Below are 27,525 nucleotides of genomic sequence, written 5' to 3'. Positions count from 1 at the left end.
ACATTTTCAAGACAGTTTAGTATTTCACTAAGTCAATACTTTATTGTATTAGAGTACTTTATTTCTTCTAATCTTTATATAGGCCTAAGTAACTTTCTTCTAATCGTGTAATAGTCAATTAAATCCCACTCGAGTTTTGATTTTCTCTAGATAAATCAAAACTTTTAGTGAGATTACTATAGATAATGTATCATCATCATCATCATCAACTTCATCATCATCATCATAATATCACCATCATCAAGAGATTGTAGTATCCTGAGATTGCGTTTAAGTCTAAAAGAAATTTACGGAACTGTAAACTATTTCTTTATACTCTTCCCGTAATTTAAATTGTGTTGTCGCTTAGCATTGTTGTTGCGTTATGAAATTTCTACTTTAAAATAGCAAAAATTTATTTGAGAAGCACGTACATTCAGTAGTTGATTACAATAACGTTAATTGAATTTCTCGTAATAATGGATAGAAAATTTCAAACATCCGCTCAGAAAGAGATAGGTCTACCGGGTCAAATACGCCAACGGTGTAAGATCATTGTTGTTGGATTAGACTGAAACAAGAGGTTCTTTGAATTACAGGGTAGGCTAAGAATAATGTAGGGCTACATTCTATTTTCGAATAAATTGATATGGAATGACTTCTTCTAAAAAAGTACAATCTTATAATAAAAATGTATGTAGTTCTAAGCAAAAATATATAAATAAATTGTAAAGTTCATAATACATAGGTTGTAAATCTTTGGTTTAAATGATGTTTAGAAGAAAATGCTGTTTGGTTAATCACTCGTAGATAGGTATGATACTGAATTTGGCCAACGTACAAAGTTCAGAAGAAAAGGCTTGGTAAGATCAAATAGTCGACAAGGCAAAGACAGTTAAGGACTGTATTAAAGAAGCCGAGATTTTCCGTGAAATTCACTAAATTAGTTAGTTGAAAATCACAGTGCCTCCTCTACTTTTCGCATAATGAGAAAGTGAAATTACCCATAAACCTGGATGAAGAGTTTGATGAGGAATTCAAGGCCTGATCGGCGCGGCGTCTTTTGGAGTTGGGTCATTCTCCTGCTGATGGATGTATGCTTATGCTGCTGTTCTTTTATGCACCCGTGCATTGGCGGCTCTTGCATAACAAAGCCGTCGGCCTCTTGCAAACAGGTTTTATGACTATTGGGTACGAGAAGCCGCGTTTAAGCAAATACGTGTAGGCGTGGACCTAATTAACTTGTTCGTGGGAACCTTAAGCTTATACAGTCACTACGGCATATTTTGTTTTAATAGCTTTTATTTTTATTTTTTTGTAAATTAGGTTTCTGTTGTAAATCAGGTTTAAATACATAATTAAACGTAACGTGAAATGTCATCAATATTCGTCCAGTCCTTGTTAAAATTGTCACACTTTAATTTAAGAGTTTCAGAACACTAAAAATGGATTATCGTATATCGCACACTTCAGCCAGTCCGGTAGCTCAGTGATTTATTCCGTGAACTCTGGTTCAATTCTCGTCTTTGGCTGGAGTTATAAACTTAGATCCATTAGTGGAGTAAAGATTTGGAGAACGAGAATTTTTCCCGTAATTCTCCTGTTTCCTTCAAATTTACAAATACCAGGTGATCAGTTCTGGAAGACATGTCTGAAACATCACATTACGATATTGCAAGTGAATACAAACACAACTAGGTTAGAAGGCAACCTTCCATGCTCTTACAGTCAAACGGGATACAATGGAGGACATTTTAGGAGACTCGTTAGATAGCATTTATGTGATTTTTTTTTTAAATTTTATTTTAGAATCTTACTTAACGACTCTGTATTATTGTAATTGCAAGGTTATCTGTCGTTGGATTTGTGATAAGTCCAAGAATGTGGCATGAGATTACCTGATATTCTCCTTAAGCTACATTTGGATAAAATCATGTATTGAACTAAAGCAGTGTAAATGATAAGGCGAACATTGTTGTTATAACACTTGCATAAGTGTAGGAAACTTTGTATCATGACAGTCATTAGGCCCTACAGTTCTTTGACTTATGTCATATAAAAAAGCTTTATTTTATGTTCCTATCGTGTGTTACCTACAATTCAAATATGTCAGTATTCTTCTAAAATGAACAAATAATTTAATATGAGTATCTTAAGTCTTAATTTCGTATAACTGGATTGAGTCAGAGCTAAAATTGTATTTAGAATAAAAGTTCAATAACAAATTTTTAACTTCATTTACCTGTAATGGCACCAAACAGAACTTAATACATTCAGTTTATCGAACATTGAATTCACGGAACAACCTGGTTACGTGATAAGAGGCTGTTGTAAGATCTCTTTCCACTCTCCTCTTTGTTATGTTTTCAATATACCAGCCGTGGCGAAAATGTGATCGTGCGCCGAGCCATTGTGTAACATGCAACGTGCATAGCAACTATGGAGGGAGGCGGACACCCGAAGGGGAAGTGAAGCAACTGTCTGACTTATTAACGGGTTTTCATTTTCCTTGCGTCAAGCACTTAAATATAATTTTATACAGTATAAGGTTACAAACTAATGTTTAGTACGTGTAACGAAGGAAGAAATGAATAAGAAAACATAGTTCACATTATCACAACCTATTAACTGTCTTCAGAATGTCTCTGCGACAGAATTTCAAAATCAGGAATTATGTCACTTACTGCCAGTCGTAGTTGATCACGAAGGTATTTGTCTGTCAATCGTGATCTAAATTTGGTTTTTACTATTTTTTATTGTTGAAAATAATTTTTCACAAACGTAAGTTGTAGCGAACATGGCTTCAACACAGCAAGCGAAAGAACAAACCTTCGGATATTTATTTTTTGGCAGAAATTTGGAAAGTTCAACATTTGTCAAGTCCTTACATCCAGCTTTCATTTAACATCACATTATAAATCTGTGAGCTAACCGCATTATTCGTACATCTGCTGAAAAAGGGTCGACGTACAGAGATGATGATGATGATGATGATGATGATGATGATGATGATGATAATAATCACTTAACCTTTTAATGTTTCATGAGTAACTTGTAGTAGGCCTATAATGCCGTTTTATGTTATACAACAAATGGAACGGATTTTGACTCCAGTGAATGAGAGGGTGGGGGTTGGGGGAGGTAGGAAAACAAGAGAAATGCACAGCTATCATTGCGAGCCACAATGTGCTCGCAAGTCACATTTTCCCCACGGCTGCTCTATGCCAAAGGAACTTTCTTTTACTTTGCAAAACTGTTCTCGTGATTGGTGATTACTTGGAACCATAGGCAGAATTTAGTCGACTCTAATCACATGACTCGTGATTCAGATGTTTATAGAGTTCTGCATAACAAGCAGTGACACATTCTAACGTGTCTTCTATTGTTTGGTGCAGCTGACGAAAGAAAAAAACATGTGCAATACCAGATAGCAACGCGGTGACGTGTGTGGTATTTTTAAAAAAGGACAGACGACTTTATAAGGTCTTTTGTCTGACAATACTAAGCAAGTAAATATATTCTGATGTTGAAATATTCGTCCTCGAGATTCAGACGGACGTACACGTTTCCTGAAACCGAATGCTTCGCCCCAGTGCTCTCCTACATCGTGAATTATTTACAATTCTCAAACCTCTTGTCGTATGTATGTGACAGTGACTCTCTGTCAAGCGTATGGAGGTTGTTATTTTTTTATGTGATCTCCTTTCTTTCATTGGGGCTTTGCGTGGTCCCTTGTTTTGTGTTGTTTTAAGCGCCATGTTTGCACAATGTTGACCACAACACTGGGGAGTTTCGATGCCTGTGTGTCTCTAATGCTGTTTTTAGCTAGAAAACACAGTTTGACACATGCTTCAGAATGTGGCTGTTTTCTTCAGTTTAGTGCAGCGTTTCTCAAACTTTTTTTGAAGTGGGGATCACTTTTTTAAGTCAGAACAGTTCCGCGGACCACCTTACTCTTGTTCCCTTCGAAAGCAAATTTATAATTTATGTAGCATATTTTAATATCAATATACTTATATTTTAATGTAGAAATAATTAATTAAAATTACTTTAATTCAATTAATTTTATATAAGTATTAACTAATTAAGTTAATGTTAATAGAAGGAAATTTCTTATATCATCTGCAAAAAGATAAATAAAAAAAATTAATGCAGTAACATGCCCGATTTCAACAAGTAAAGATGCAATTTTGTATGTTCTATTATTGGTGTACGACGTACAGTACGTGACCATTTCAATGTGCAAACTATTAAGAAAGTCATAAATACATGAAAAGGTTCGGTACTTTGGTCCTGTTATGAATTCGGGTAGTCCCTAGCTGGGTTACAGGCGCGGCGCCAGATGTGCAGGGAAAATATAGCGAGAGACACCACGTTCATAGTGCTTTAAATCACTCTTGTTTTGCTAGAGTAGAGTGGGAAGTCGATAGACGGGTAGGGTAATTAAATTTCATAAGATGTCAGTACTGGGACAAAAAGTGAAAGGCGATTGCCATGTGTCATTTACAAACTCTGAGATTTTCAGCTATAGTGTGATACGCAGTTCGTTTGAATTTTATTTTTTCTTCTGTCTTTTTTGAAGGACCACAAGGGCAGACCTCGAGGACTATAGGTGGTCCGCGGACCATAGTTTGAGAAACGCTGGCTTAGTGTTTCGGTTACAAAGAAAGGAAGTCCTTCTCTAGTAGCCAAGTTACTCGATATTCTCTTGTCTTACTGCGTTTGCGGCAGAAAGATCGACGGGAAGTGAAAGTATTCGACGGAAGCTTGCAATACCTTTGCAGATTGCTGGAGCCACAGTGTGCTTTGTGGGTACCATTATGTTGAAGCTATTAACAGGCTCATCGAGCAGAACGCAATTTCGCACGGATCTGTAGTCCGCAGAAGGCTTAGGCCAACAATTTCGAACGAGAGGCCACAGTACTTCTATAGTCCCGTCGCTCTAATTTCCAGTAGCCAATCACGTTGCAGGTCAGCTATATTTAAACGTATACGTCTTGTGATTCGCTTATGAAGACGTTAATCATTTCCTAAGGCTCGATAAATACTTAATATAATCGCCCGCCATTTTGGCTCTTTCGTTGGCGTTCGCAGAAAGCACACGAGGACGTTATTTGCCGCTCAATTATTTGCTGAATACAGTGCGTTTGATTTATTATCGTAAGAGCTATGACATGATAATATTTCACGGTGTGACAAATAGATTCCTCGTCTAGTAGCTCGGCAACGAAAGAACAAACATGGCGAACGATACTACCTACCTAGACTTTATAGCGGCTTCACTTCCTAAGACGTAAGCAAAGAGGAGGAGTCACGCCGGGAATAACAGCGTCGCGACTATAGTAACGAGTTTTATTTTGTATTTTCTTAGGACTTTATATAATGTATAGGCATTATATTTACAGTCGCCACCAGTGATCTAGGGTTAAAGCGCTCTCCTCTAGACTCAAGGGTTGCGGGTTCAGACTCGGTTGGGGTCGATGGATTTTTCAGGACGCAAGCCCTTCGGGAGGTACTTTAAGCCGTGTGTCTCATGTCTGAGTTTTCTGTCATGTTAAAGACCTCCAGGCCTAAATTAGAGCTCAGGACTAAATTTCTTCTCTCTTGCGTCCTAGTAATACTTAGTTGCATAATAGGTGGCGTTTGAGACGATGGGCTTTCCACTTGACCCTCTGCTTACATTTCCATTTGCTTTTCCATAGATTAAATGAATGTCAACAAGTTCTCTTGACATGAGTATTCCTGTGATAACAAGAAACTGAAGACCAACCAAAATTGAGGACCGTTTTTGCAAAACTTGCTAACTGAAAAAAACTAAATTTTACAGGAGAGACAAAAAACTGAATGAAGACAAGTAGGTTATAGGTGCAACCATCACACTTTGACATACTAAGTTATAATGAAGAGAAATAATTCAATTTTACTAAGATAACTTTAACATCGTGTAGAGACCTGGTTTATGTTAACGAATCCACCAAAATCTCAATTTTGCAAATTTTGCAGTTAGCAAGTTTTGCAAAAAGCGGTGCTCAAGTTATTGTCTACGTAATTCAACCCAAATGAGCCTAACGTCCTACAATAAGGATATATCATGACATCAGAGCCTACGTTAATGACAAAACAGCGATTTACCATTACCCCATACACTAAAGAAACTGTGCTTAGAGAAAGCATTCTGACTACACACATCACTTTCTATAATTCAAACGAAATGTTTCCGGACACGGGTTCCCATATGAAAGTTGTTCGTAATGACCTCCTCTATCATCCTTAGAAGTTCTTAAGAAAGTCACAGAATCACCCATATACTGGGTGAACCATAAGTAATGTCGTTAATTTCAAACAAAAAAGTTTAATACAATTTTGCTCGTTTTTCTTCATTTTCAAGATAAAAATTGTTTTTGAAATGTTTCATAGCGTGTTTTGGGAAAGCCATTGATTGAATTCCCATTATTCTCAGTCAATTTAACAGAGCAGGGTATTATAATAATAAATGATTGAAAGAATTTTAGTTTTCTCCTTTAAATGTGCAGAAATTTGACCGGAACAAATGTAACATTGTAAAATTTCTTTGCAGAACGAAAAGTTACATTTGTTCGGATCAAATTTCTGCGCAGTTAAAGGAAAAAGGAAACTGAAGTTATTTCAATGATTTATTACCAAAATACCTTATTCTCTTAATTGACTGTAAAATTTATGTAGATTACTGGACTGTACCCGAGCACGAGCATATGCTCATTTCGGGTATCTATTCATATGTATTCAATTCAAATGTAAATTGTAAATAAATTTGAAATTTGAATTTGAAAAAAAAAAAATGGGAATTAAATCAATGGATTCAAAAAAAAAAAAACACGTTATGAAAACGTGTTTTATATGAGGGGCTCACAACCAGAGCGGACCAAGTCCACCAGTGGTAAGTTTGTGGATTAATACAATTTCGGATGAAGAAAACTTAGAGTTATTCATTGCCATAACAAATAAACTCCATAACTCATTAGTTACTCCACAGAGGGCAGCATTTCCTGTGGAAGATGAAGGTTGCTAAGCGTGAGCCAGGAACTTTAAGACTCAGTTTCTCAGAACTATTCCAGACGGATTTGGTCCACTCTGGTTGTGAACCCCTCATATAAAACAGTTTGCATCTAGAAAAGGAAGAAAAAACGAGCAAAATTTTATTGATCTTCTCGGTTTGAAATATCTCCAAGAATAGGCCTACCCCCCTGAAATTAATAACATTACTTACGGGCCATTCTGTACTGAATGATAAAACTTATATTTCCCTTGTTAGAGGTGACGAAAACGTGTAGGCCTATTTCACAGACAGTTCAGATTACATCTTCACAAAAATTTGCTTCTATTCGATATAACGAGGAAGTGAGAAGTTGAGAAGTATGGAAGTCTGGATCTTGTGCAGGTCTGCCATCGGGAACGCGAAGCCGAGGGTCGTAAAAAACTATTATGAAGATTGCAACAAAGCGTGGACGTGACGTAATGTGTACGTCATGTGGGATGAGCCTGTGTAATCGGATTGAATCCCCTGCGTCGTGGGGTGGGTGCGGATTTGTAAAGGAGCTCATCTTCGCGTAGAAACACATCACGTGATGCTGTGATCCGTGTGATGTCACGCGGGGCCCCTCTGACTCATCTCCAAGGCTGTGCCTGCCATCACCAGCAACTCTCGGCGAATCGCCGCGCCGTTATCTACAAATCGGAGGCAGCTGCACGGTCTGGCGCTATGGAAAATTATTTCCTTATGTCCTTGCCGTAACTTACAGATTGAATCTCGTGGATACGTGCATTGTGTAGCAAATTATGTTTCGTGGTCAGCGTACTTTATGTGAGTCAATTCAAGAAGGCGTCTAGAAGCACGTCCTTGTCATTCTGCCAAAGTAAGAGAGTTACAGTAAAGGAAAGCACGCCTTAAGTAAGTTACTTAACTAAACACCAAATATAAGAATTGGAATTTTTTTTTTGCATTACCATGAGAACGAATTCGTTTCTGATTGTTCCAGTGGTCGTGTTACCAGTAGGCACTCTCCTGTAACTTTGCCTGTAAGATAACCCGATATTAACCCATTAGAGAGTAGATAATTGTTGAAGGAAATAGTATTCTTGAGCAAACCCACGACAATAAATTAATTGATGGCCTCCATCGTACACACTGTGGCAAATATTTCATATATCTACGATGAAGTTGTGGCCATGGGTGCGGATGCAAAAAATCTCAGTTCTTGTGTAATACGCCAATGTCAGATTTTTTTTAAGATTGTGTAGAAATTGAAAAGATATGAGCAGTTAAATTCTGCAGTGCTTGGGAGAAGTGACATAAGTCAGTTTCCACAAACCTTTTTTGATAATTTATTGACAACTTACGGAACATCTGCTCGCTTGGAAAAAAATACATAGGTATTCCTCCCATTACAATAATTCATACAGAAAAAAATCAAATCGACATAAACCAGTGTAAGTTGTCAATAAATTATCAAAAAAGGTTTGCGGAAACTGACTTATGTCACTTTTCCCAAGCATTGCAGAATTTTTCTATTACTTTTGAAAACCTATACCTTGTGTTGTACTATTAGACTATATAGTAAAACTCTTCTGTATATATTTCAACTAGACTGTGACTATAATTAAGATTTCATATTACTATTAAGACTTTTTTTTTTCGTTTGACATGTTTGACATAGGATTCCAGCTCTGAAGCAATGCAAGAATACCATGGAATGTAAATAAACACATTACAATACCTACTTCCGTGAAACAAGTTTATATGATTAACTTATATTACAGATTATCTCTTACTTGTCGAAGATGTTATCGTCACAGTCGTCTAAATTATCTTCGTTACATTCATTAAGCCTACAGGGTGGGAGTGAAATATCCTTACATATTGCCAGAGCTAATAGCTCATGTTGTATGTAACAAAAACTATAATATCGCACCCTCAGAACTATACTGTCGTAACTCCCAAAAAACTGTTTTGAGAAAATCGAGTTTAAAGATTTGAAACGCACTTCAAAATTCATGGTTTTAAGATAAACATCAGATTTATTGTACACAGATGTCAATGGAGCATTGAATTTTGAAGTGCGTTTCAAATCTTTAAACTTGATTTTCTCAAAACAGTGTTTTGGGAGTTACGACTGTATAGTTCTGAGGGTGCGATATCATATTAGTGGAAAGTTAATAGTTTTTTTTGGGGGGGGGGAAACAAAACAAAAAAGTCCCCCCCCCCAAACGTTTAACAATCTCTTATTCAGTAACTATTGCGAGTAGGATCGTTATTGTTGTCCATATCGATAGGAAATCTAATAAAGAATAATTTATCCCTCTGGCGTATTTCAATAGCGTGGACGATTTTCGTATAATTTACATTTAATTAAAAGAAAAACTCTTATTTAAAGCCATTGCACAATGCGAGCAAGTGGCAACGCCTTCACAGGGAGCAGCTCACCTGCCGAGACACATCGACCTCTTACATCTGCATCACGAGTAGAGTGTGTTAGGGGCGATGTTACCGGACTGCTGATACTTCAAACTTAATTGCTAGACCATGGTCTTAACACCCCATAACCTCACCCATTCTTTCTGGGGGTTTGTACAAATATGCGTAAAGGACTTGCCTAACGATCTTCAATTCAAGCAGAACCGTTATCCATCGTCTTTGTAAAAACGCACAGATGTAGGCCTACGCTATTTCCTACAAATGGATATTAATTTTTCCCTAGGATATTCTTGTATCATAGATCTTTAAATAGGCCTATATTTTTGTAGTCTTGTAAGTCTGTTTACTTTGATAAGGATTTGAAGAGGTGGATTTCTAAATCATTATGACAAGTGATGAGAAAAATGACAAAAACTGATAAAACAAATTTGACCATCATAGTGTCTGCATATGTTTTTTTTTTTTTTCAAACGGATCTAAGTCAAGATTAAGGAGAGTCTGTTAAATAAACCTTCACAATATTATAGGCCTACAGACTGCATATGGGCTTGAAAAGGATTTATTAGAACGCAAATGAAAAAAGTTAAAATTAAGAAAAAAACTACTGTACTTAGAACACTTTAGAATCCACCTCTTCAGTTGTCGAAGTAAATAAATGAATGAGTAAATAAATAAATACTTTATTGGTGCACGAATGTGGACAGTCAAGGCCAGAAGTAGAGACTGCTGGAATAAAATACTGAGGAAGGCTAGGACCCTCAATGGGTTGTTGAGCCAATGATCATGATGATGAAATAAATAAATAAATGATATTGATATTTGATAGCCGTTCCAACCAGGGTTTAGTAATCGGCCTCCTAATCAATTCTAAATGAATATTTATATTTAATTTAATTTTTTCTTTAATAGAAACCCTAATTAAGTAGGTTATCATTGAAAAATTTATTGGATATGTAACAAACAATTTAGGCTACAAGACAAATTACATTTTATAAAGAATATAAATGATGTTTAATGCTAATCGATGACTTCAATGCAGTATAAATAAATAAATCTCTTACTAATACTGACATGTAAAACACCTGTCAGCGCGTTGCGTTAAAACTGAAACATTGTCAACAGACATTCTGTGCTCCAGCCAGGATTGCTGAAAATGTGATTTGCAGTTTTTATCTGAAAGCTGTCACCATCTCGTAGAGAACAAGTGGCCTCAACCATTCGATTCGGCAGACAGATGGTGATATCGGACTCGCGTGGCTGTTGGTGCAATAACCTTGGCAGTTCTTTTTGTGTGAATTGTCAACTGCAAAGAGACGGACGGACTGTTGCACGAACGGGTGTGGTCGTGTGTTAATATTAGTTGTACACCGCTTTGATGAACTCCAAGTATGCTATTGGAAATGCAATTAACAGGGATTACATTAGAACGGACCGCATGAATATTCTGAAGTAATTGTAGCATTGTTGGGCCATATGACGCCGACTCCGCAAAACATTACACTGTTTTATAATGCGGCGATACGGAAAGTTTACAGGGCCGCAGAGGTCTGCCCCGCTGGGGGAAATAAAAATAATGACCTGTTTGGTCTAATAATGCGGATCAGTACACGTTAAATTATGTGTGCATTTGTGGATTTACGTATTGCTGGTTTGTATGGCCGCGGGGTTATGGAAACGTTAAGGCATTGCAGTCTGGCGGATCGTCTGTCCAGGGATGGGGAAACGTCGCGTCGCCTGGTGACCTACAGGCATGCAAAGAATGATTGCGTCAGGTTCCCACTGCAGTTTTTGTCATACATACGGAATGCAACCACTGTGAATTGCGATAACTTTCTAGTATCATAATGTTTCGGCTCTTACTTGATATTTTAACTAGTGGCTTGTGCAGCAAATGCTGCAAATTAAGTTCGTTAGACGTTCAAATAAAAATGTTTCAGATTTATTTTCAATGAAGAATACTTGTCTTTTTAATAGTTATTTGCTTCCATAATAATGAAACATACTCCCTCTGAATGGATTTTTTTAGGCTAAATACTTTCTCTTGAACCTATCCAACTTCAGTTTTTGAGTTTCAACGCGAAAACGCAAGTATCAATGTCAGGACGATAGCAGTAGCTATTTCAGGTCATTGTGGATTGTAGGCGAAAGTTAAAAAAAATGTCAGGTTTGCTAAGCTTTGGAACAATAGCATTTTCGTATAGCTGTTGCATGTAGAACTTGAAATGTAGAGCGTAAAATCATTTTATCCTACTAAGAGATCTTGCTGAAATGACCTGGAGACTACAAAATTTTCTAGGCCTCTTATTTTATCAGTAAGTAATACCTTTTTATCTTTCCTTAGGAACTGTAATTTTTGCGCTCTCTCGAGCCAATACTGAAGACAATGACACATATTAATATCTACACTACACCGCCATTAAGTATATGAAAAAGACGCAACCCCACTGGGCTAAAAAATATTTGATTTTTAATAAAAATATTATTATCTTAAGTTTTGTAGTTATATATAGCAGCCACTCAGTAAATTATAGAAATGAAGATCTAAATTAAGATATTCTCTACATTTACTTACATAACCTCAAAACGTTTCACTTTCATGTCATCAATATAGCATCAATATTATGTACAATTAATGAAAAATAGATGCATCATGATATTAACTATAATAATATTTAATTTATAATGATGATAATGTCATCAAACCACCTCAGGTTTCGTAGATTTGAATATCCAATACACAGCTGTACTCAGAAAATTGTTATACACTGCAGAATCAGTTTTTAATAACAAATTGAATTGAGCTCTAAATATATCGGCAATCCTGCAGGGCATGGCCTTCGTGTAATAGCCTATTGTTTATTGTAGTTTGTGTTTTGTTCTGAAATTCAATCAAGTCGGCCGTGATTCGATAAAATTAGTTCTCAAAACTGACAACAGATGGATTTTGGAAAATAGGAAAATTATGTAGGAAAATTGACATTTCACTGAAAACTACTACTTTTCCGAAAAACTATGGGTTCCAAGCTGCAAAATGAGGGGCCATTTATTAAAATCCATTCAGCCGTTTTCCCGTAATTTCCATTACCAGTTCAAATTATATATATATAGATTTTGCAGGATAGACCAAGGTAATTGTAAATACTTTTCACTGATTTCAAATATTACACAACCCTCAGTAACGGTAAGCATGACAAAGAAACATTGTGTTAATTTTAGATCTTTCTTTTCCCTGAAAATAAGTTTAAAATAATAAGGTTGACTTTTTTCATTTTTTAATTGCTAGTTTACATTTACCCCTTTGAGAGGGGGATAATTGTAAACACCAATTTTCGCACGGGCTATCAGACACTGATAGGAACTCAGTACCTCTCCTGAGCTTCACGATAACTGTAGTTACTATTTTTCACATCTGTGACAACCCTCTCAAAATCCTCTGCAGTGTAGTTGGGTGAGAGTCTCTTTGTAATATCATTTCTTGGCATTTTGATTACTGAAAAGTACGAAATGCAACCATAGTAAAACATGTTTACAATTATCCCCAAGCAATTAAAACTATGAAAATGGGTTTAAAATAATGAGGTTGACCTTTTTTTTATAATAATAATTTATTTTTCATCTTTTAATTTCTAGTTTACATTTATCCCTTTGAGAGGGGGATAATTGTAAACACCAATTTTCTCACGGCCTATCAGACACTGATAAGAACTCAGTACCTCTCCTGAGCTTCACGATATCTGTAGTTACTATTTTTCACATCTGTGACAACCCTCTCAAAATCCTCTACAGTGTAGGTGGGTGAGAGTCTCTTTCTAATATAATTTCTTGGCATTTTGATTACTGAAAAGTACGAACTGCAACCATAGTAAAACATGTTTACAATTATCCCCAATCAATTTTAAACTATAAAAATGGGTTTAAAATAGTAAGGTTGACTTTTTTCACCTCTTAATTGTTAGTTTACATTTACTCCTTTGAGAGAGGGATAATTGTAAACACCAATTTTCGCACGGGCTATCAGACACTGATAGGAACTCAGTATCTCTCCTGAGCTTCACGATAACTGTAGTTACTATTTTTCACATCGACAATCCTCTCAAAATCCTCTACAGTGTAGTTGGGTGAGAGTCTCTTTCTAATATAATTTCTTTGCATTTTGATTACTGAAAAGTACGAACTGCAACCCTGGTAAAACATGTTTACAATTATCCCGAAGCAATTAAAGCTATGAAAATGGGTTTAAAATAATAAGGTTGACTTTTTTCATCTTTTAATTGTTAGTTTACATTTACTCCTTTGAGAGGGGGATAATTGTAAACACCAATTTTCGCACGAGCTATCAGACACTGAACATTTTTGTTCTGCTTCAGAAGAAAGAGCTGTACTCCTCCCAACTCCAATTTTGGTCACTGGTACATTTCGTCCCTTTAACCTACGATATATGACGATATAGGAACTCAGTACCTCTCCTGATCTTCACGATAACTGTAGTTACTATTTTTCACATCTGTGACAACCCTCTCTAAATCCTCTACAGTGTAGTTGGGTGGGGGTCTCTTTCTAATATAATTACTTGGCATTTTGATTACTGAAAAGTACGAACTGCAACCATAGTAAAACATGTTTAAAATTTATCCCCAAGCAATTAAAACTATCGGGCATATTTAAACATGTCATAATTTAATGAACTGAGGTTATAGGAGATCTCAAAACCATTGTAGTAAATGTTAACTGCTATACATTACTCATAAAAACAACATATTCTTAAAAAAAAATAGCACTGTACGTTTACTTACAATGCCAAACATGAAGGTGAAGCAAAATTCTTTCTCAACTTTTTTTGTAGACTCTTACAAAACATTCGTTCACAACTAAGCATTTACTCCTATTTGGAAGCCAACCTGCTTTGTAGGTTAAATATTCCCCGAATTAAAATTTTTATATTGACAGTTTTGTATTTCTCAAAGCATTTGTTTACAATTAGCTCCTGTATACAATTACCCTGGTCTACCCTACCTCAATACTTGGAATGTATTTTTTTAATTGAATATTTTGATTTAAGCCTTATTTGATATCCTATGTGCATTTTTAACAAATTAGCTGGAATTTCATGTTGTATGAATTGTAACAGAAATAGCTACCCTATGAAGATTTCAAGCGCCATGATGTAACTTTTTATCTGAAGTAGACGAAGGTGTATTTCAGGCTGGCGGCGCTAAGGTAAAGTTTTTCGAGGCGGGGTGGCGCCAGGGCATTTCTGTGATTTTCATATCATTGTCAAATTTTGCACTCATAAAAATATATATTTTATTCATAGCTTTAAATAATTTCATAGTGAGATCTACTCCGCAGACTTATCAACCTCTAGGCCTATAGCCTATATATAGATTCGAATCCATATAGTTTCATCTGACATTCCGTAAGTATTCCTGCAGAAATGGTGATGGTGATGATGATGATGATGATGATGATGATGACGATGATGATTACTGGTACTACCGATATCTCAGAACCAGGGCACTTTTTTGTTTAGAAATAGATCACTGAAAGTAGGTAGCCTACATTTAAATTTTTAAGCCGTGTCCCAAAGCTACATTCTTCAAGACTGAAGAAACGACATTTGGATTCTTGATGCATATTTTGGAATTGCTGCAGTTATTGATTGATTGTGTAATTTTCAAGGGTTAGGGCTATAGTCAGAACTGAAGCAGAATTATTTTGGTTCTTACTGGGTGTATCGGTTCTGCAGCAAAGTACAGTTGGCTTAAGGATCCTTCTAGCGACTTTTTCCGGAACGGACTTGACAGTACCTATTTGGAATCTAGTTCCGGAGGCTGAGCGAGGTTCTGCTGAGATGAACAAACATTCTCTAGGGCTCCAGCACTGCCATGTTGCGGGAGAGGCCCTCCCAATTCCCAGACCATCATCTGCCGACCGCCAGTCTCTTAACTACCATCTCGATTCGCCTTGTAGCACAAGTCGTCTTCATCTTTCTTCTTTCCTTCTCTCTTTTTTTTCTTTTCTTAGAAGAAACAAACGGAGGAAATAAGCGATTATATATGCCTATGTAGGAGAGAGAGATTGCATTGGTTCAGCTGTTGTTGTAAAAAGTAATTATAGTTTTTTTTGGTTTGACAATAGACGCTGGCATGTCTTACTCCATTTTTTTCTTCATTCGATTGATGATGCCATCACAGAGTACACAGTAATGAGAAAGGAAGCATAAACCTCGGTCTCCAGCTCGCCCTCCCTGCTTGCAGAGTATACAAACTGGTCATGCTGGTTCTGGAAACGTGTCTCGTCGGATGTTGTTCGGCGTGGGACTCGGCCCTGTCTCGGTACAGTTCACGCGTGTGGGCAGCCTATACTGACAACCCACGCAACCAACGATTAAATTATCCATTTCCATTTCACTTTCTTGTGACGTGCATTTTACAGTACATTGAATCGTGTGTCGATACAGTACGCGAACTTTTCAAAGTTACCGAACTGCTTGGAGGTTTTTACGTCTTACAAGCACACATTCTCATGGAAGCAGATAAAAAAGGTTATTTTCTTTTCTTCCACTATGTTAATAATGTCAAAACAAGTGCTTATACCAATTTTGGCCACTCGAAAGCAATTACGAGGGCCGTAAAAAATGTCTCCCTGGGGCTGTTTACAGAAAGAAAACATAATTTCATGGAACGATTTATTGGAACAGATACAGTAATTTTTTTAGCTATCTTTCAGTATATTCCACACCCGAACTGAGGCATTTGCCATACCGTGGGATCAACTTTTGTATCCCTGTGTTGTAGAAGTGTGTCGCCTGGAATGAGAACAAGTGTGCGACAGCCGTCAATACCTCTCTGTTGATCCCATGGAATAACAAATGTCTCGAAATGTCGAAAAATAGCTCAACAGTTGAGGGGCTTAGAACAAAAAGCAGGTAAGTGACGGAAACCTAGTTTTGAGGAAATTTCAGTTAAAGTTCTACATGCATTGAAATATTATACACTAGTCTGGTGAAATGATGCCCATATAGCAGCACTGCACAGTGTGATCACTTACCTGATTTTATCCCAAAGAAACATCCTTTTGGGCTATCACAACACGCACTTACCTCATTTTTTTAAATAATGTCACTTACCTGCTTTTTGTTCTAAGCCCCTCAGTTGTTGTAGCTGTTCCAATAAATGTTTCGAATGAAATTGTGTTTTATTTCTGTAAACGGCACTAGAGAAACTTATATTTTTACGGCCCTTGTAATTGCGCTCGAGTGTCCAAAATTTGTACAAGCACTTGTTTTGACATTATTGACACGATGGAAGAAGAAAAAAAAACTTTTTTTATCTGCCCCCATGAGAATGTTCGCTTGTTAGACTGTAGATAGGGTTACCAGGTCTCCCGTCTCACATATTGGATAGACGTAATATTTTCTCCTGTAATGTATTTATTTATTTATTTATATGGTAAATATGAATAGTGTTATAATGCTGTGAAAGTTATTGTAATTAGGGTAAAGTTGCCTAATTCCGTGATACGTTTTTTCATTGAATGTCACGGTATTGGGTATCTTGCTAAGAAGTTCACCGATGTCTCAAAGTAGGTGAAGATGCAATCTTTCGAGAAAGATGTCTGGCGCTATGGTCGAACGGCAAAGCTTTGACTGACATTCAATTTAAGAAAAGTATCACGGGATTAGGAGTATCACGGAATTAAGCACCTTTATCCTACATATTTTAAGTGTAATCCACAATTACAAATTCTCATTAATTTTCAACCTATTTTGTTAAGGGAAATTTCAATTGTAAAATTTTCTGATTTGAATGCAAAGTAAGTTGTTTGCTATGAAGTTAATTTAAAATAATTCTACGTACAGTATAGACTATAACATGCCCCTAAAAGTGGAAAATGTCGATGTCTTGATGGAACGATTTTGGCATTTATTTCCAAAATCTCCCGTAGGTCTACAACCCCGGTGATGGAACTTAATGAGAAATCAATCTCGGTGGAAAAAGAAACTCGAAATATATTTGACATTCCTATCTCCATAGCAGCCTGAAATCTTAAATACAGAGTGCAAGTGATATACTTAATTTCACATATTGAAGGGAGCAATAGAATACATTAAAATAAAAACCTATGTTGGGTTTTATAATAATAAGTACATGATCAATCAAAAAATTAGGCTGAATGCATAGTTTGGCAACAGCGCATCGCCGGCTCACCTACGAATAGGCCTACACACACGAACTCAGGTCTGAGTAGCAGCATTCCGTTCTTCGTCACTGCAGTAGGGTTGTCAGACTTCCTAACGGCAGGCCTTGTGTTAATATTTTAATTTCATTTGCAAGAAAACCGTTAACTTTATTTAAAAACTGCAAAGGAATAAATAATTTTTTACTAGTTTCTCTAACAATACTAGTAAAATCAGAATAGTACGGATAGTACTTATCGAGTAAAACAGTGATGACGTTTAGAGGAAAATAATATTTTTTTTTCTGAGAAAATTATTCATTTGGGACCAATATGATATTAGACATTTTTGTTGTACTCATTCCAAGGAATACACTGTTAAAATGTGCGGAATTATAATTACTTTCATTCTGTATAATACAATTTTATCATTACCGTCTCTGAATAATTTTTTTACTTTTTATCACTGATTTTGGTCACGAATACTGCTTGTACCTTCAAAATTACAGCCAATGAAGGAACTACGTACATACAAATTGTTCGTGTTCAGCATAACTACACAAAATCAATTGAAGACGGGGACTCAGCAGGCTTCAAACAAATGATATTGCTGGTGATTGCGTACGAGCGTGTTTTGTTCGTGGTATACCTACAGATTTGATTTAATTACTTTTATTTATTTTTGTGTTTTCAATTCAATTTGAAAGTCTTGACAGAGTTACTATGTGACTCTTTGTGAGCATAGATTCCATTTTTAAACTTTACCAATTCTTATTACAGTACTTTCATTTTATTACAGAGTCATTACTTTCAGTTATAATGGCAAATGTAGTAGGCCTATGTTTATTTCCTGTGTGTTAGCTAGCACAATTTTATTTTTTATTAATTATTTTTCAAACACATTTCACGAAAACTTGTTCTTGAAACTCTGAAATACTTGGTTCGTAGGCATGTCCATTTGCTCTAAAATTCCTTAGACAAGGTCAGATTAGGCCTACTGTTTTTTTTTTCGGGGAGACCTCACACCACTCTGGTAGCTGAGAGGTTTATCAGCCTCTCCTCCTCCCGTCTGGTTTTTTTTTAATTTACGTGGACGCCCTCGATGGTGATCGTGATGATGCAGAATGATTGTAGGCAGGTTATCAGCGTATTTCTCACTCCATCCATCCATCACTGATGATGATGATGATGATGATGATGATGATGATGATGATGATGATGTGCAAGAGACATGTAAGTTAGCTGATCTAGACAGGTAGTAAATGTAATCGAATTAGCCCGAGGTTCCATTCCGTGTGACAGTTTTTCTGCGTGTCAGTTTTTTCTCTTGATCTTATTCAACTGTTAAGTTGCTGTGTTGTTATAAGCGTATATATACAGTCGCGAAGCTCAATACGTAGTAAATATGCAAACAGATAGTTGCTCACCACTAGGATCGCTAATATCGCCTCATTACAGGCAATGCAAAATAGTACCGTCACAGTCTATTGTTTCTAGCACCCTCAAAACTCAAGGTTCGTGACTGTATATAGTAGATTGTGGTATTAAGCCATTTTTTCCTTGTCTAGTAATTGAAAAGGATTATCAAATGAAACACCAGATAACGTTTGTATGAATTTCAGATTGCACGCTTTCTGGGTCTCATTTTCTGTCGCCCCTCGATCTTTTATCGCCATATTGTCTCATTTTTACTGAATAACCTCGAGTTATCAGCTATGTGTCGTGAAGTTCGCTTTCCCCACCCTGGCGGTCATTGATGTAGAATAGAATGTTTTATTTTCGCTGGCAGAGTTAAGGCCATAAGGCCTTCTCTTCCACTCAACCGGCCTTAATCATTAATATTTAAATTATGAATATATACAATACACTTAAAAAGATTCTCCAGTATTCTTCAGTAAAGTTTAAACGACTAGTACATGTTTATTTAAATTGAGATAAAACCTATAAGATAGAGTAACAACTTAATTTATGAGCTAATTCAGTTCAGTCTATAAGTTATACAATATGTAAAGAATTATAATTAAGTTGATGTAGTTCCTCTAAGGATACTCAATAAGGTGTAGACACATCTAAGGGTAAGTATTTTATATCATGCAGATTGATACCGGTTTTAATTAATAATTTCATTTTAAAATTTTAGTAATTCACAGCTGCCTAAGGCCCTTCTCCTCTAATTCTACCGTTAGCTGCAAATTTCAGGAGAGTACGCATTAAAATTAAAAGGTTATGTAATAGAGACAAGATATTATTTTGATTTTTACTAAGAAATGTCTTTGTTGAGCTGTTCCTTATGAATAATGTTCCACCCTCTCTCAGTGACTTCCATGTTGTCGCAGCTTCTGCCAGCACAAGACTCTAGAATTCTTAAGATATTCGAGCACTTTTGTATTAGTAATAGTGCTTTTCGTCTCAGTCTAGTTGTTATTGGTGTGCGTGTGTTTACAGCTTTTGTTCTTAGGATGCATCCTATTAGCAGTACACTACTAACAGACTGAATATTAACGTGTGGGTGGGGAGTGGAGACATGTTGCTTCTAGACATGTGTTGTGCTCGCTTTGTGTGTTACACACAGTTTTAAATGTGACTAACATTTGCACTGTGTCTATGGAAGATTTAAACGCCAGAATGTGGAATACCGCCGAGCGAGGGGAACAGTAAGCCTAACTACTGTCTCATTCTACTTTCGTATCCACGAAACTTTTTTTTCTGTGTAAGCATTTTTTATATAGGATATTTTTATTGGTTTAGTTGGGTACTGAAGGTTTAATCTTGTAATCAATTATAGATTCTCTGAGGGTAGTTTCCTCAATTTCTTTACTATCCATTGTCTTTTCCGCAAGTTTATTTTTTTTTTCTGTAATTTCGTTTATCTCTCCATTTTATTTTTAAATTTCTTTTCTTCTTATATCTTTAATTTCTTTTTTTTTTCTTTCGTTTCTTGATTTCTGTTTTCTGTTTCTTCTTTATTCACATTCTTTTTTATTTCTTTTCGTGCTTTTCTCTGGTTTTCATTTGACTTTTCTCACGTTTTCTCCAAATTTAATTCTGTAATATTTTTATATCTTTCTTTCTGACCGTTTTATCGTTTGATTTTATTTATCCTTTTTGGGTGTATGTTTCTTTTAACTTACATATTTTCACGCATTTCTCGTTCTCTCCTTTTTTTCTACATACCGTTTCTTTATTTCTCTTCCTCGTTTCCATAATTTTTTCTATCCTCTTAATTACAATTTTTTCGTTTTTACTATATTTAATGTTGCTCTTCACACTTTTATATAAGTCTACACTTTCACCATGGTCTTTTCACTACAGCCCACGCAGTTTTTTTTACGTGTTTGTGACAATTTCGATGTTCTCACGTTTTTACCCAATTTAATTCTGTACTATTTTTCTATTTTTCTTTCTAACTTTGTTTTATCATTTAATTTTATTTATCTTTTGTGGGTTTATGTTTCTTTTAATTTACATATTTTCACGCATTTCTCGTTCTCTCCTTTTTTTTTCTACATACCGTTTTTTTATTTCTCTTCCTCGTTTCCATAATTTTTTCTATCCTCTTAATTACAATTTTTTCGTTTTTACTATATTTAATGTTGCTCTTCACACTTTTATATAAGTCTACACTTTCACCATGGTCTTTCCACTACAGCCCACGCAGTTTTTGTACGTGTTTGTGACAATTTCGATGAATAATTGTACGAGTTTATTTTTTTTATACAGAAAAGACTAATATAATACAGTATGACTGAGTCCCTTTTGTCAGAAGGACAAACTGCAGATTTTATGACTCATTGTCAGTCCATACCAACACGAGGAAGTAAGAGACGTATTCCACATTGTGGCGCACAGCTCGTAACACGTGGTGCGCAGCACGTGATACGTGATACTTGGTGTAGAGCTTGGATTAAAATGATTTTGCAGTTTAAACATAGGTGTTTTCCGTTTTTTGTTATTTTTGCAGACCTCTAACCCTTGGAGAGTGCTACACCGGGCAGCCAACCAGCTTGCTTGTTCCATCCGGCCAGCCAATCATGCGCTAGCTTACATCTGCCTGTCCCCCGCCCCCTACCCTTTCGGAAGGCGCCACTGCGTGTTGCTTTTAATCATAGACTACTTGGCTTCTGGGCTGCAACCCGTTCGGCACATACATTCGCTTTCTGCTTGTCTCATCCAATCATCTCTCTGTGTGCATCTAATTGTGTGACATCAAGAAGACTGACTCTCTCTGTTCGAAGAAATCCACGACAGCCTGTTACGCAATTTTTGTTTTGGCGTCGCGCAGAAAGAAAAATCCCATCTTGAAGGAAGAGCCGGCAAGACCTTCGGTTTTTTTTATCACAAGCATCACTTCCAGCCTCGTCGAACCTACGGCGTCTTCTATTTCCTTATAAATTTCTAGAATATGTGTAGCATTAGTGTTTAGCTCCTTCCCCAGAGGGGGAGATCAACCAAAGTAGTTTTGTACGGGCGTGTCGGAATTCAGGGACTCCTCTGTCCAACAGGCGGTGTCTAATCGAGAGAAAAAGGTGATATTTCATGGTCCAGTGATATTATAGTATATTAACCTATTTTCCTCGTTGCTAGTCTTCGTTTGCCATATATATTAAGAAAGATATAAAACTCGTTCCAAGTGAAGATAAGATAATTTCTGTCTAAGTAATAAGTATAACAATTTATAAACTTTCCCGGTTGATGCAATCGACGGGCAAAAGAAGAAGAAGAAGAAGCAGCAGTGAGTGTTGAAACTACTGAAGCAACGGTTTTAAAGCGAGTGATTTTTAGATAAAAGGGAAGAGAGAACTTTTTATCTACTATAATTAATGAACTCTATTGATTAAAATATAATAACCAGCGTGTTTGTATATATATTGACACGCACCTCATAAGTATATAAATATATAAATATATATATTTTTTGTGTATGTACTGAACTACTTCGGAACATCGACCGACGTCTGAAGACGCACCATCTCCGTTCTACAAAACTTTTTGCGGGTCCTGCGAGTTCAATTATCAAAGGAAAACAGTTCGTCCCTCCATATAAGAAGAAGAAGAATAGATAAGCGAGCAACGCTCCGCTTCGACTCGTAGCAAATCTTTGATATTTTATTCGACAACATCGACGCCTCAACTTTCGTCATTCTGTTTCCCGGAGGCCTAGTGAGCAACACGCCCCCTCCTGCACCCCCCAACCCTCCGAGCTCCCCCACCGCCAGCATGGCCATGGTCAACATGAACAACCTGCTGAACGGGAAGGACTCGCGCTGGCTGCAGCTGGAAGTGTGCCGGGAGTTCCAGCGGAACAAGTGCACGCGCCCGGACACTGAGTGCAAGTTCGCGCACCCCCCGGCCAACGTGGAGGTGCAGAACGGCCGCGTCACTGCCTGCTACGACAGCATCAAGGTAGGCTATGTCCACTCTCACTGCCGACAGTAGGGTTAGGCCTTTCATTTTCATTTTAAACATTGTTTGTGTCAATGAGCAATTAATTTCTTGTGAGAAAACCACATATTTTGAGAATTTTCGTTAATTAAAACGAAAAGCTTTCTTATACTAATTTAGACAATTCCGAATTTCCTTATAGTCATCTGAGCAAGTAGACTGTTAAAATTAAAACATGTTATTTCAAACGGTGAAAGTTTCAATATGTAGTATAATGTCTATTTCCAATAGGATTATTTCTTTAAAATGGTGTTTAAGGGGACACTTATGTGATTTTTAAAACTTCTACAGTTTTCTCCAAAATGTATTAATTTTAAACTACATACTACAGTACTATCATCTGTACAAAATTTGGTGCCATTAGGGCTAATAGTTTTAAAATTGTATTTTTTTTAAATATATATTTATATTGACGTCACTAAAAAGGCTCCTTGCGACAAAGTTTTTCAAAATTTTTAGTTCATATTGGATCAGAAGCTTGAAAAAAAGTCATGGTAATATATACATTATTAGTTTTTTGAGCTCATTCTAAATAGGGCGTCACATTACATTTTTAAGTCGATTTTCTTAATTTTTATCATTATATAAATTATTAGTTTTTTGAGCTCATTCTAAATTGGGAGTCACAATACATTTTTAAGTCGATTTTCTTAATTTTTCACCATTATTTCACCATACTGTCCCCTTAAAAGTATTATACATTGTGACTTGTGATGAACTCTATATAGGGACATAAAGTTGATTGTTATGAATTCATGGAATTGGTATAAAGCGCATGTTTTGTCTTAAAGCTTCGGTATGGTTTTAGTTTGAGAATTAAATATAGTGATCTATTATTCTTTGTGTAATTTGTAAGCAGAATTTTAACTGTTGCCGTGATTTCTTAGCTAATGAGGTTTCAGAATCTTTCGTTTTTGAACTTTCGCATTTGAAAAATATAGGCTAATTTTCTTGAGTCAAGGAATAATCTCTCTTGAAAACAGCGATAACATTTTGAGAAATTTATTTATTGCAATTTATGTTTATTCAACTATGGGAAAGACAGGTCTACAGTCCACATCTGTGGGGTAGCGCGTCTGACCGCGAAACCAGGTGGCCCGGGTTCGAATCCTGGTCGAGGCAAGTTATGTGGTTGAGGTTTTTCCGGGGTTTTCCCTCAACCCAATACAAAGCAAGTGCTGGTTAACTTTCGGTGCTGGACCCCGGACTCGTTTCATCTGCATTAACACCATTTCATTCAGACGCTGAATAACCTGAGATGTAAAATACCCCCCCCCCCTAAAAAAAAGACATCTACATCCTTGAATTAAAAAATATTCCCGAATTGAGATTATATTTTCAGAATTATAGTCTCATATTTCGCTGTACACATACGATAGGGAGAAGTCTATCGAGTCGTTCGGGAAATAATTCTCACACAAAATAAAAACTTTACTGCCGCTTTTATAGAGTAGAAGAAATTAAACCACTTATAACAGTCATTTATTGAAATATCTTACTAGAATGGTAACTTAATTTAAAATGCGTTTAAAAGTTTTGAACATTGCTACTTTTTCAACTATCTAGGCTACTGCAATTAGATTCTGTCATTTCATGGAAGTAATGTAAAGTTAATACGATTGTAAACTAGAGTACTGAAATGATAGGCCTCCTTTCTGAACTGAACAAATTTCCATGGACTTAGTTTAGACTCTTCTGAATAATCATCCGGGAAAGTACATGGATACCGGTGGTTGGGAAGTAGTCTCTCACACAGAATTAAAGCTTTACCGCCATTTTATATGATCAAACAGTTATGCTGTGTTTTTGTTGTTGTTTTTTTAATGCAATAGCTTGAAGTGTTGAAAATAGTGTCAGCATTCTGTCTTCATCGACTGTTCTGTAGACGTCGGATCTTGTTAATTTATAGAATTAATACATATGAAGTTTACCTAATGTGACAAAGCTTCTGATCGTGTTTTGTTAAGGGGGTATCTACACCTTTCGCAAGTATTTAGCAAAATTCAAAATATAATTTTTACATATCATTTAATTTTGTGCTGGAATTTGGTGTAATGATTACACAATACTCGGATTAACAAATAATTTTTAGAATAAAAAAAAGTTTATTGTTACCGCTAATTATATTTTTAATTGGGGTGCAATTTGTGCAATGAAAATTGGTTTCTCTGATATCTTGTACAATTCCGAATATTCTTTAATGCTTTCTCCTCTATTTTATTCATAATAAATGTGTTAATAAATCCTGCCCTAATCAGTTGAATGTATAAATACTCCAAGAATTTTTTTTTGTGGATTTTCTGCCATGAATTGTAAAGTTTAATTATTTTACATAAATATTCATTAATTAAAGAAGAACTTAAAATGATAAAAGAGTGCTAAACGCAGAGTTTGTTATCTAGTATGAAATATAGGCTACTTGCATGCAAAATTTCATAAATTTACCTAAAAAAGTGGTAGTTATTAGGGAAACGGATTTGGAAAATTTAAGTTATGGAAATGAGCGACAAACTGAGACGGAGGATAAGGAGTTAGCTACGTTTATTTTTAAATGGCGAAGTTATTTGACAGTCAAACGTTTTAGGTTAAGTTACGTAGGCCTATAACTAAACAAGTATCAGGGATATTTAATTTTTTCACCATAGACCTACTACTCAGGAAAGTTCATTCAACGAAAATAATACAATTTTTTTAACTTAAAAATTTGTTATATTTAAAATTTTCCTCTTATTTGTAAGTGTAATTTTGATATTGGTCTTACTTCTTAAATTTTAAAACGTTAACCAATAGTAGTTAGTGTAGAACAAGTTTTATTCATTTAACTTTAGTATTGATTTTTTAAGTAATTTATTTTATATGAGAAATGGAGAACATATTGCCGAATGCTTCTGCTTTTCATAGTCAGTCGTAAACCGTAGACCTAAGGGAAATTCTGTCTGAGAAATCTGGCACATTTGTAGAGCGTTTCCGTGGCGACAAAATTTTACTCTCTTGAGATCGAGATTATTTGAGGGGTTGGTTGTTGTTAAATATAGGACGAAGTAACCTAACAATTTCTTAAAAGACCGCCTCTCCATGTTGTGCATTCGCCATAAAACAGGGGCGATATTCATAGACATTCTTAGTGCGGGCTTCCTGTGATGATCAGCGAACTAACGTTTTTAGTATTTATAAACCATGTTAGCGATATGATATTATGTCAAGCCTGTACAAGTAATCAGCGATGTGATATTATATGAATCCTGTACAAGTAATCAGTCGATAGCCGGGGCTAGTTTAGCACGCTCGTAGCGCGGGCTAGCGAAATGTCTATGCATAGCACCCCAAGTGACTACTACCACTTCACAACGTCACTTCTACCCTCTTACGCCTCGAACAAATGTCAATGCTCTAATAATTTTGGTAAACTATGTGGATCGCATCTGCTGTCTACGTCCTTAAGGTAAAAGTTATGTTATCGTTATCGGTGATGTAAAAGCCAGTGGAGCCGAGAATATGTGGAAAAGTAAGAAATACAGGGCCGTATTCATAGACATTTTTAGTGCAGGCTTTCGGTGGACGATCAGCGTTTTTCGTATTCATAAACCAGTGTTAGCGATAGGATATGATTTGAATTCTGTACTAGTAACCAGTGGATAGCCGGGGCTAGCTTAGTACGCTCGTAGCGCGTGCTGCGAAATTCTATGAATAGCACCCACAGTGATTAATTTCACATCTCAACATTTAAACCACTGCGACATAAAGGCAGATATGCGTTGGTGTGTAAATACAACAAAATAATATAGGCCGCAGTGGCCAGCAACTCCCGTCATGGAGTTGGTTTAATTAGGCTAATTGAAACTGTGTTCAAAATATGCTGCTCGTCAAAGTTTCAGAGGTGGTTCGGCTGTCTGTAAGCGCATTTGTTAATCTCTCTCACGTTTTCTACATGCTACTGGGAACCAAGGCAAAGTCAGATTAATCTTCCAGTAATAGGCTATTGTCAGGGTAGGACTATGCGTCACGCATTGGATAGTTTTAAATTGAGAAGAAAATTGTGGTTTCACAACAGAATTATGCACAATTTTCGAGTTCAATTGAAATGTTCACTGAAATTATTTCGCAATATTATGATGTTGAGAAATAATTTAGGCTCTATCTGGAACTAGAAATCACGGTATAGTCTAGGCCTGCTCTAGAGATGCTCTACCAGAAATAGGCTATTGATAAGTTATAGATAATACCAACGTGCAGGATCTCTGCAATTACATTAGGATAATATAATAACAATAGGCTAATAATAATAATGATAATAATAATAATAATAATAATAATAATAATAATAATAATAATAATAATAGGCCTAATAATGTGCAATGTTCTTGTGTTTTTATGCAGTCAATCAATCAATCAATCATTTCAGTCATTAGCATCCATGGATGCTATAGGCAGTGTCAGATAGAAAAATGCAATGAACATTATACAGTAGTATTTAA

General features: G+C 36.0%; 1 protein-coding gene across 15 annotated transcripts in view; it reads left to right on the top strand.

The window, feature by feature from the left end:
• The window catches only part of LOC138706600 (muscleblind-like protein 3), a 1,567,271-nt gene that overhangs the window by 1,174,303 nt on the left and 365,443 nt on the right, over window positions 1-27,525 (top strand). For 14 of the 15 annotated variants that reach the window (XM_069836101.1, XM_069836103.1, XM_069836099.1 and 11 more), the window contains one exon: window positions 21,570-23,011. The exons of the other annotated variant lie outside the window; for it this stretch is intronic. In XM_069836101.1, the coding sequence (XP_069692202.1) occupies window positions 22,826-23,011 (186 nt within the window). In that variant the 5' untranslated portion in view covers window positions 21,570-22,825. The remainder of the gene's footprint in view (window positions 1-21,569; window positions 23,012-27,525) is intronic. 15 annotated transcript variants of the gene reach the window in all.

The sequence above is a fragment of the Periplaneta americana genome, chromosome 9 (assembly GCF_040183065.1).
Source record: "Periplaneta americana isolate PAMFEO1 chromosome 9, P.americana_PAMFEO1_priV1, whole genome shotgun sequence".
NCBI classification, from domain to species: domain Eukaryota; kingdom Metazoa; phylum Arthropoda; class Insecta; order Blattodea; family Blattidae; genus Periplaneta; species Periplaneta americana.
Note: the sequence above shows the minus strand (reverse complement) of the source record. Positions and strands in the feature narration are given on the sequence as shown.